We start from the raw sequence: 11196 nt of genomic DNA, 5'->3' as shown, positions 1-11196 counted from the left end.
CCTCCTCTTCCTGTAGGGGGCGTGTCCTCTCCCTCTTCTGGTGGGGGCCTGTCCTCTTCCTGTAGGGGGCGTCTCCTGTCCCTCTTCTGGTGGGGGCGTGTCCTCTCCCTCTTCTTCTGGCGGGGGCGTGTCCTCTTCTGTTCCAGTGAGGGTTGGGCTGGGCTTGTGGGGTCGTGGAGTTGGGGGGAGTGGTGGCGGCAGGGACACTGGCTGGGCAGAAGCTGAAGGCCCAGGGACACAAGTGCAGAAGGCATTTTCAGACATTACCTCACTGAATCCTGACCATCCTATGAGGTGGGGATTCTCGGCAATCCCATCTGACAGGTAAGGAAATTGAGGCTTATAGACCCTGGGGCTTGATTCTTAATCCTGGCTGCACATTAGAGTTCTTTCATTTACTCATCAGAGATTTACTGAGCACCTACTGTGTGCCAGGCATTGCAGAAGGTCCTGGCAACAAAGCAGAAAGAGATAGTCTGTGCCATCCGGATGCTTCTATTCCCATGGGGGAGAAAGGCAATCAGTGAGCTGATGATGGAGAGTGCTAGAAGGGGATAAAAAAGGTTAAGAGGGAAGTGGATGCAAAAGAACAAATAGTGAGTGATTCTACTTATAGGAGGTACCTAGAAAGGGCAAATTCATAGAGAGGAAACAGACCAGATATTGCCAGGGGCTCCACAACTGGACAGTGGAGAGCTAATGTTTAACGGATACAAGTTCCCAGTTTGGGAGAGATGAAGATTCCAGACGTGGACAGTGGTGATGGGTGCACAGCATTGTGAATGTACTGAACGCCACTGAACTATACCTTCATTAATAGCTAAAATGATCAATTTTATGTTATACATATTTGGGTACAATAAAAAAAGTTCTAATTTAGCAACAACTAAAGGAGCGGAGGCTGGTAGGTCACGCCTCCCTGGAGGCAGGTGACACGTGGAAGAAATAGCTGACAGAGGAAGCCGTGTGGATATCTGAGGAAGGGCAATCCAGGAAGAAGGTATAGCAAGTGCAAAGGCCCTGAGGCAGGAACGCGGCTGCCATGTTTGGGGACAGCAAGGATCCCGGTGTGCCTGGAACAGAGAGACCTAGGGAGAAGGTAGGAAGAGGTGACTACTGCCTGGAGGGACGGGAGCTCTTAAAACATACCTACATACCCAGGCCCCACCCCAAACCAATTGAAACGAAGTCTGTGGGAGTGGGGCTTTGGTGCCAGCATTGTTGAAAGGCTCCCCGTGAACTTTAATGCACAGCCAAAGGATGAGAATCACCTCTGTTAGTTCCCAGAGAAAAAAGGTGCTTTACCTTGGACTTGAACTCACGCCAGTCCAACCCAGAGCCAAGTGCTCGGCCTCCCTGGGGGTGGTATTAGTGTCCAGGACTGGGTGCCCAGGTCCCTGATGCCCCCTCTCTGTTCTCAGGAGTGCCACCGGGGAGGCTTGGCACAACATCATGCTTTCCTGCCTCAGTGGGAAGCCGTGTGATAAGAACTCTGGCATCCTGACTCCCGAGTGTGGCAATGAATTTGCTTACTTCTACTTCGTTTCCTTCATCTTCCTGTGCTCGTTTCTGGTGAGTCTGTGGACATGTGAGGGTGGGCTTCCTCACCTGGCTCCCACTCAGGGGCACGGATTTCTCTGGAATATGGCTGTGTGACAGATTTGCCCCCTCCGAAGCGTCTCTGAGCCAGCTGGGGATTAGGTTCACCGGGGTTTCTCGACGTCAGCACCGTCGACACTTGGGGCTGGCTCACTCTATGTCCTGTGTGCTGCAGGGTGTTTAGCAGCATCCCTGGTCTCCACCCCGGTCTCCTACCAGCTGTTGATCAGCAAATGTGCCTTCAGACATTGACAGTGTTCCCAGGGATAGAGGGGAAGGGCAGAATCTCCCCCACCCGAGACCTGCTGGGTTATACCGAGGGAAAGCCTAGTGGTGCTGAGAGCTGGTCCCCCCGCCAGTCTAGTTACACAGGATGCTAGTTATGTTCTCCCCTCTCCCTGGAGCAGTGAGAAGAACAGAAACCATCTAGGTATTAGGTGTCTTCAGTGGAGGAGATTTGATACAGGGATTGGCTACATGGGGTTGAAAGAGAAATAGAAAACCTCGAAGCCACCAAGAATTACTGGCTGTGGGAGGCAAGGTCTGGGGAATTAAAAGGACAAGAGGGTGTACTGACCCACCCCGCTGCCCCTGGCACCGCTGAGGGGGTGCCAGCACCGTGGTTGTCCGTTGCCCCTAGACCGTTGCAGACGGTGATGGTTTCCTGCGGCTGCTGTGAAAAAGGACACAAACTGGTGGCAACAGAGATTGATCCTCCCACAGTTCTGGAGGCTAAAACCGACCAAGGCGTTGGCAGGGCCCTGCCCCTTCCAAAGGCTCTAGGGGAGAATCCTTCCCGGCCTCTTCTAGCTTCTGGTGGCCCCACGCGGCCCTTGGCGTGTGGCCACATCCCTCCAGTCTCTGCCTCTGCCTTTGCATGGCCTCTCCCCTGTGCGTGTGCGTCCAGATTTCTCTCTTTTGGGGGACAGAAGTCAGATGGGATCAAGGGCCCGCCCCGATCCCGTATGACCTGTTCCTAACTTGACGACATCGCAAAAACCCTTTTCCCAAATAAGATTACACTCACAGCTCCCAGGGCTTAGGATTTGAACATGTCTTTTGAGGGGGACACAGTTCAACCCACAATATAGGAAAAGGAGTCCCTTCTCCTGTCCTTCCCGGTCTGGTTTCCTGACTGTGGCTCCCACTGGCGGGATATAAGAAGCCAGCTGCTGAGGGAGTGTAGACGTGTGCAGACCCCAGCCAGACGCCAGCGTCTGTCAGCAGAAGCCCAGCACCCTCTCCTCTTCACACCAGTGGCCTCACACAGAGAGATTTGCAGCCTCTATCTCCCAGCATCTACAGCTGCTGACCCGGAGGGTCCATTGTCCAGTTCCAAATTCCCAGAAGAGTCTGAAAGGGCCAGCCCGGTCTCTGGTCAAATGGCCACCCTTGTCCAAGCAGCTATGGGTACCTGTGGGGACGAGATCTTATAATACAGCCCATCTTGGAAGGGCAGGCCCCTAGAGGACATCTACACTTGACCATCAGCCCCCCAAGGGCAGGGATCTCTTTTTTGTTCACTGCCAGATCCCCAGCACCTAGGACAGCAACTGGTGCACAGCAGGTGCTCAATCGATATCACGAAGCTGCGTTAAAAATTGAGCGACTGAAGTTAAGGACAGCGAGGATTATGAGTTATTTGTTAAGCACCTACTATGTTTACGTCTCAACATTTGTTTAATACCTACTACATGCCAGGCACCGGGGTACAAGGGCAGACCGTGGTTCTCTCAGTCTGCAGGGGTGATAGGCAGACAGGTCGGCAGGTAATAGCAGTGTGGTCTGATATGTGCTGTGATGGGGGAGACTCAGACTGAGGAAAGAAAGATTTCAAAGAGTGGCCTGCAGGAACGATGAGCAGGCGCTAGAACCCGTTTTAATCAAATTGGTTGCAAGCCGCAGAAATTTAACTGAAGGGGCGCCTGGGTGGCGCAGTCGGTTAAGCGTCCGACTTCAGCCAGGTCACGATCTCGCGGTCCATGAGTTCGAGCCCCGCGTCAGGTTCTGGGCTGATGGCTCAGAGCCTGGAGCCTGTTTCCGATTCTGTGTCTCCCTCTCTCTCTGCCCCTCCCCCGTTCATGCTCTGTCTCTCTCTGTCCCAAAAATAAATAAAAAAAAAAAAAGTTGAGAAATTTAACTGAAGTAAGCAGCATATACAGTTCACCGACTTGTGTAACTGAACGGTCAGGCGAGGCTGGAGCCAGACAAGCGGACTCCATCCTCTTTGCTCTTCTCCACACTGGCTCCATTCTCAGACTTTCCCCTTGTGGAGGCAAAATGGCGGCCGGAGCGTCAGCACAAATCCCAGGGAAGGCTCTCATTGGCCACCTTGGGTCACGTGCCGCCCCCCCCCCCCCGCAACCAATCACAGATCTGGGTTACATGACTGCTGCCTGTGGAGCCATAAAGTGGGGATTGGCCACGCCCAGCTACAGCCTCTTAAGGATAAAGGAGGGAGTTCCCCCAGATGCTGCTACCCATAGAGAGACAGATCGTGATGTTCCCTAAAGGAGCAACATTTGCAAAGACTTAGAGGCAAGATGACGCAAGACCCCCACGTGCTAAGGGCTAAAAGAATATGTGAAAAGGTGGCACCGGATGCAGACGGGGGCAGGAAAATTCACCCATTCATCCATCCATCCATCCATCCATCCATCCATCCATCCACCCAAGAAATATTTGCTTACTGTGGGCTGGGACTGGGAATACAGCCTGCAAGAAGCACTCGCTTTGGCCTTGTTGGGGGCCAGGTGTGGGAAGATTTGGGGCCATGGCGGTCCCTTGGGGTTGGCCCCCATTTCACATAGCCTCTCCCCCCTCTCTCTCCAACTCTCTTTGTCCATCAACGTTGGTCTTTGTCTCTTTGTATTTCTCTCTGTCTCCACCTCTGTCTCTCTCTGTCCCGTCTCCATATTGCCATCTGTTTCTGGACTCCTTGTGTGAGTCTGTCCGTGCCTTTCCTCCCCCCCCCACCCCCCTCCTTCTGTTTCGCCGTCTCCCTTTCCCCATCTCACCTCTCTCCCTCTCTCTCTCTCTCTCTGGGCCTCTGTGTCTGTGTGTTTGGGTCTGTCTCGCCCTCCCCCACTCCTTCTTGGCCCCCGGGGTCCCCACAGATGCTGAACCTCTTTGTCGCTGTCATCATGGACAACTTTGAGTACCTCACCCGAGATTCCTCCATCCTGGGCCCCCACCACCTGGATGAGTACGTGCGTGTCTGGGCCGAGTACGACCCCGCAGCGTGGTAAGGAGTCACCCAAGTCCTTCAGCCACATTGCCCGCCTTTCTCTGGCACCAAAGCATCCTAGGCTAGGCCAGGGCCCAGACTTTGGGGCACTGGGTCCCTAGGGAGCTCGCAGGGACCTCAGAGGGGTCAGCCTGGAGGAAAGAGATGAGAATCAGTGCCCTCCCACACCACAGGTGAATTGGTCGGGTACACCCCTGCCCGAGGCCCAGGCTTTCTGGGAGATGAGGAAAGGGATCGAGCATTGAGGATTTTGAGAATTTTGCCTCCCGTGAATCTCCCCTGCCCCTGCCTGAGAGGCCTCCGGATGATGAGGACAAGCAAGCCAGGGAGGAAGCCAGAGGCCTCTCAGCCTCTGCTCTACTGGGAGCTGTGGGAAAGGGGCCGGCCTGGCTCCCTGGGCACCTGGGCTTGGCCGTGAGTTTGGAGTCGTGCTGGTACAAGTGATCACACAAATCACGGTCGCAAGGGGCGCGAGCTCTCCTACTCTTAGGCACCCGAGTGCTCCCTCCTGACTGATAGGTGGTGGCTCCAGAGGGTTGTCTCCACCCAGTGCGTGCATGGAACAGCGTGACGCCTTGCGGGACGCTCAGAGGAGCAATCCTGAGCCTCAGAACCCACCCACCACTAACCGGGGAGTCTAGTTCAGACTGGGCTTGGGGCCTGAGAAGGCGTTAATGGGGGCCCTCAGCAGTGTGGGTGCTGGAGGGGAGGCCTCAGGAGGAAGGTGGGGAGGAGTAGGGAGGAGTCTATCTTTGCCCTTCCTGTAGCCCCAGACAAGCCCTCCGTGAGACCGAGAGCCCGGGGTGAGCCACGGGTCTGGGGCTTGACTTTTGGCTGGTTCCTAACTCTTCCTCTTTTGATTTTAGGTCACAGCAGTTGGATGCTGTCCCCTTGTTCTCTATTCCACGAGCTCCCCCTCCCCCCAGTGTAGCCCATGTAGCTTGTGGAGAAGGGAGACGCAGAGAGAACCCCGGGGGGAGGGCCCCACCACCACCACCACCACCACCACCAGCCCAGAAATGTCGCACACCCCAACCGAGACCCTCTGCCCCGGGTCTGCGAGTGTTCAAGCCAAGGGGTCCCCAACCCCTGGCATCATGACCTCGCCGTGTGCGCGGGGGAGCCGGCGAGAGCGCAGCCTGACCCCTACCTCCACTAACCCCTGTCTTCTCCTTTCAGCGGTCGGATTCATTATAAGGATATGTACAGTTTATTGCGCGTGATATCTCCCCCTCTCGGCTTAGGCAAGAAATGTCCTCATAGGGTTGCTTGCAAGGTTTGATTTCCACTAAAACCTGCTAGCATCCATGGAATGAGTGTGGCTTGGGGTTCTTCAATATATATATTTCATATATATATATATCTCTAAAAAACAGAGCCATCTCTCTTTCTTGCATTAAACTAGAAAATTCTTAGCCAACAGAATGCAGTCACGTAGACTCGATGAAGCATGGAACATACCTCTCCGTTCCCTTCGGCCATTTCTGCTTGCTGTTAGCTGAAGCTGCCCATCCCAGGGTCTCAACGGCACCCCAAATCAGACACATCCGGGGGGGTCGGAAGTGTGCATCGACCCCCCCCCTCACCTCCCCTCTCTCCCCCCTCCACCCTTCGCCTGCCCAGGCCCCCAGCCCTCCTCCCGCCGCCCCAGCGCCCCCCTCCCCGTCTAGGCCCCCTCAGAGACCAGCCTCAGCCAAACCAGAGAACTTGCACCCGATTTTTAAAATAACACTGAGCCAAAGCGTTGTTCCAGGCGCTCCAAAACGAGAACCGCCCCCTCTCCTCCACGCCCCACCAGAACCATAGCTCAGAGTCAAAACTGAATCTGACTTTTCTCTTTTCTCTTTGTCTCTCCCTGCTCGTGAGCAGTGAAATAATCTTTTTTTTTTTAATTCCCTCCTCTTCCATTTTTTTTTTCTCCTGTTTTCCCTTGATTTGAAATACCTATTTTATCGTTCTCTGCATCTTTCTCTCTCTATTTTTTCGGCTCGTGTGGCTTTTTTGTTTGTTTGGTTTTTGGTTTTTTTGTTTTTGGTTTGGTTCCTGCTTTCGTTTGGTTTTTTTTTTTTTTGGTTTTTTTTTTTTGGTTTTTTGTTTTGTTTTGTTTTGTTTTGTTTTGTTTTGTTTTCGGTTCCTTCCTCTCCCCCCCACCCCACCCCTCCCTTTGGTTCTCCGTTCCCACCCCGTTTTGTTTTCGGTGCTGCTAGGGGCCGCATGCCTTACCCGGACATGTATCAGATGCTGAGACACATGTCTCCGCCCCTGGGTCTGGGGAAGAAGTGTCCGGCCAGAGTGGCTTACAAGGTAGTCTACCCTTGCCGACCACTAGCGTCGGGCACTGGGGATTTTTCAGTGCTGACCAGGAACGACCAGCCGAGTTTCTTCTTCCCGAGTTACTCTTCTTCTTTTTTTCCTTTTCTTTTTCTTTTTTTCTCCCCCTTTCCTCCTCGAGTAAATGGATCATGACCGTCCCTTTGACTCTAAGCAGCACACTGTGTCCGTCTTTTCTGATGAGTGTGGTTTGGTGTTTTGAGACTCCATTATGGCCGACACGCCGGGGGGAGGGGGAGGGGAGCCCCCCGGTCCCCTCGCACCTGGTCCCCTGGGAACCAAATTGGACACAAACATGCTTCGGAGGGAACACCGCCTCGCCTCCTTTCTGCCCACCCAGAGCGGCCCCCCCCCACGCCCAGGCCAGGGCAGGTGCCTCGCAGCAGGGGGCTTTGGCCCCAACAAGGCGAGGCCCTGCCCCCCCCCATCTTTTGTGTCTCGAGCCCCCAGGTCCAGCAGCCCCTCCCCCCCCACCACGTACACCTGAAGCTGATCTCTGACCTAGGGCCTTGGGGGATTCAAGACCTCCCGAGGAGTACCCAGAGCCTCTCCTCCCTCCACCTCCCCCCCCCCCCCCAGAATTGCTTCCCAAGCCCCCATCCCTATGCCACCCATCCTCCCCTAGACACCCCAACATGCCTCTCCATTGTTCCAGAGTGGGCAGGCAGGCCGCAGCTGGACCCCTGGACCGTGGCACCCTGATGCAGGCCATGCACGCTGCCTTGGCGGGGGCCTGGGGCGGGCAGGCACCATGGCCGATCGGGGGATGGTGCATGTTGGCTGAGGGAGCAAGGGTCCCGCCGCCAGGCGGCTGGGCCGGGCCGCCCCTCCGGACCCCTGTCCCGGAATCTCCCTTGGCACCCAAGGACAGACGCTCTGTTCCCTCCAGCTCATCCACCAGAAGTTCAGGGATGACCTTTAAAATTGCCTACCGCCTCCCAGAAAATGACCCCGTCATCTACCCCGGCCCACCTTGTGTCTGCGAGAGTCCTCCCCCCCCTTCTGCTAGTGCCATCCCTTCCTGCCTCTCTAACATCTCACTGCAGCCTCTTCCCTCCTCCTCCTCCTTCCCGATCAAGGCTGGAAAGGGGCTGCCCCCTGCCCCCCCCCCCCCGCCCCGTGCCTCTCCCTCCTCTCGCTTTCCTGGTGTCCCTTCTCTTGGTGTTTAGCTGTGTGCATGTGTGTGAGAGAGAGAGAGAGAGAGAGAGGCGGTCCCCTTCGCTTCCTGGGCTCTGTGCAGGGCCACCAGGAGTCCATAAGGCACCTTTGTGCAACTCTGAAAAGGACACCCTTTCCACAGAACATTTGGTCTGTTGGAAAATGGTTGTAATCCACCCACGTGGTAAGAACAGGAAACTTCTCTGTCATCGCCTGAGAAGTTGCCATTCAAATACACAAATGCGTGACTTCTAAGTCGGTGAGCCTTTTGTGCAGTGCACAACCTGCAGTTGTGTGTGTGTCTGCGGCTACCACCTCCCTCCCCGCCTCCCCGCCCCAGTCCCTCTCCCCGTCTCCAGCTCTGTGTTTCCCGCCGACCTGCGTCTGAATCCCCCCCCCTCCCTCCCCCCCCAACCCCCATTTCCATGCCACCTCAGCCTGGGCTGGTGCCCACCGGTCCAGCATCCTCTCCTATATCACCAAGCACGGGGGACAGAGCCCCTGCTTGGGACATGGGGAGCCCTTTCTTCCCCAGGCCGCGGGAATGCCCCCTCACCCCTTCCCCTTGCCATCACACAGAGCCAAGATCCGGACATGCCCCTGAGATACACTTTCCACGGAGCTATGAATGAGTCTCGAGATTCCGTCTGCATGCGCGCCCCTGTCTGCCGTTCTGTGTGTCTGTGCCTCGCTGCATGTCCGCGAGGGGCCGCCCCGTCCGCGGGGGGGCCGCCTGCCTGCTGCTTCTCAGAGGAATGATGTGGTCTGTGCCCATCTGGTCTGGTCTGGGCCGAGCCGGGGGCGGGGGGGGGGGGGGGGGGGGGGGGAGCCGGCGGCCCCCCCGGCGGCTGTGGCCGTGGACCCCTGTGCCTGGCTGCTGCACGTGCTGCTGAGATCCGGCTTGCTCTCTTCTTTGGGGTCGGAACGGAAGGGAGTCGTCCAGAAGAACTCTGGGGCGGGGCGAGGGGCGGGGGGGGGGGGTCTGGGCCAACCTGGGGACATGCCAGCTCTCGCGTCCGGCGTGCGGGAGAGGGAAGGGCGGGGGCTCCTGGTGCAGCCGAGCCCCAGAGCCCTCCCCACGGGCCACAAAGGGGAATCGGTAAACGGAGCCCTGGAGACCGGTAGCCTGAGGGTGGGGTCGCCTCAGCCACTGCCTTCAGAGTTCTTCCTGGGGCTCCCCAGGTAGTGTGGGTCTGGCTCACGGGGGACCGGGAGGGGTACCTGGGAATGACTGCCCTCGCCTTTGGTCTTCTGTAGAGGCTCCTTCGCATGGATCTGCCCGTGGCCGATGACAACACTGTCCACTTCAATTCTACCCTCATGGCCCTGATCCGCACAGCCCTGGACATCAAGATCGCCAAGGGTAAGGGCAGGGACGGGAGCAGGGAGGTGGGACCGGATGGAACTGGGGCCTGGAAGGGGAGAGAGCAGCGGACAGCCGGGGATCCTACTCCCCGCCTGAAACCAGAGGAGCCACTGGCCCGTCCCGGTCTCCACTCACTCACCCACTCAGCCGGCACACGTCTCGTGCACGCTTCCTGTGTGCCGGCCAGTGCTATATGCGGAGGGGGGGACGTGGCAGTTCACGCTTCCAGTGGGAGAGGCTTCCCTGAGGAGGTTCTCAAGGAGTCATGTGGACACGTGGGGAGAAAGTGCCCCAGCAGGGGCCAAAGCCCTGAGGTAGGAGGCCGCCCGTGGCCGTGCTGAACTGCCTTGCCCTCTGAGCGAGGGGGGTGCCGGCAGCCTCCAAAGCAGAGGAGTCACCTGACCTGACTCACACTTGAACAGGCTCCCTCTGGCCGCAGGGCAGAACGGACCGGGAGGAGGTCAGCGTGGAGGCCACTGACCCAAAAATGATCCCAGTGAAAGCAGGATGGCTGCCTAGACTCGGGGGGTGTGGAGTGTTCAGAGTCCGGCCGTGTCCTGGGAGCTGGCCCACGCCATGGCCGATGCAAGGCGTGGGGCAGAGAGAGGAGTCAAGGCCACCCCCCAGGGGCGAGGGCCTGAGCAGCCGAAGGACAGAGCCGCGGCTGTCCGAGACGAGGAAAAGGTGGGAGGGGCAGGTTTGGGGCGAAGGAAGGGCAGGAGGTCGGTGTCGGCCTGGAGACAAGGTGCGGGCAGGGGTCTCTCCCGCGGATGCTTCTGGTGGGGAACGCCTCCCCAGGAAGGTTCTGAAGGCGAGGTTAATGCGTCTTCCCGGCTGGGCTGGAGATACAAAGTCAGGAGGCATCAGATGCCGACACATCTTAAGCCAGGGGACTGGACAAGCTCGGCAAGGAGATAAGTGTGAACCGAGAGGCCCCAAGGACAGCCCAGGGCCACCGCAGTGTTAGAGGTGACCAGGGAAGGGGCGACTGGGGAGGAGATGAAGGCCGGGCCAGCGTGGGCCCCCGAAGGGTGTCTCCGGCACGTCCGTTCCTGCCCAACAGCCAAGGAAGACAAGGACCCAGAGCGAGCAGTGGCGGAGGGGGTCAGAGCCCCCCTGCCTTGGAACGGGGTCTAGAGGCCTGGCAGGAGACCGGATGTGACTTGGCAGCTGATGGGACAGTGGGGCAGAGAGAGAGGTGCGCCGGTCGCCAGGGAGAGGGAGTGTGGGAAGGGGGGGCGGGCAGATCGATGACCGTGTCGTCCAGCAGAGGGCCGGAAGCTGGGGGGCTAAAGAGAAAGGTCAGGGCTCCACCAGCTGAAGCCACCGGGAGTTCCATCCAGGGTCCCCAGGGGAGGGAGACCCGGGGCCGGAGGGAGAGCAGGTTGAGGACGGACAAAGTTAGGGCCAGGAAGCATGCTGGCGAAGGTACAAAAGCAGAAGGAGCCCCCGGAGAGAGCGAGAAAGATCGGAAAGGGCCAAGATGAGGCTCAGG

At 57.6% G+C, this 11196-nt stretch overlaps 1 protein-coding gene across 1 annotated transcript in view; it reads left to right on the top strand.

Annotated features, from left to right (window-relative positions):
- The window catches only part of CACNA1A (calcium voltage-gated channel subunit alpha1 A), a 270223-nt gene extending 259312 nt beyond the window's left edge, over positions 1-10911 (top strand). The window contains exons 38-42 of the mRNA XM_040450093.1: positions 1422-1572; positions 4716-4843; positions 6026-6122; positions 9593-10015; positions 10124-10911. Coding sequence (XP_040306027.1) covers positions 1422-1572; positions 4716-4843; positions 6026-6122; positions 9593-10015; positions 10124-10192 — 868 coding nt within the window. The 3' untranslated portion in view covers positions 10193-10911. The remainder of the gene's footprint in view (positions 1-1421; positions 1573-4715; positions 4844-6025; positions 6123-9592; positions 10016-10123) is intronic.
- The last annotated feature ends 285 nt before the right edge of the window (positions 10912-11196 follow it).

Source organism: Herpailurus yagouaroundi, unplaced genomic scaffold, assembly GCF_014898765.1.
Source record: "Herpailurus yagouaroundi ecotype Mexico unplaced genomic scaffold, PumYag 200, whole genome shotgun sequence".
Lineage (NCBI taxonomy): Eukaryota > Metazoa > Chordata > Mammalia > Carnivora > Felidae > Herpailurus > Herpailurus yagouaroundi.
Note: the sequence above shows the minus strand (reverse complement) of the source record. Positions and strands in the feature narration are given on the sequence as shown.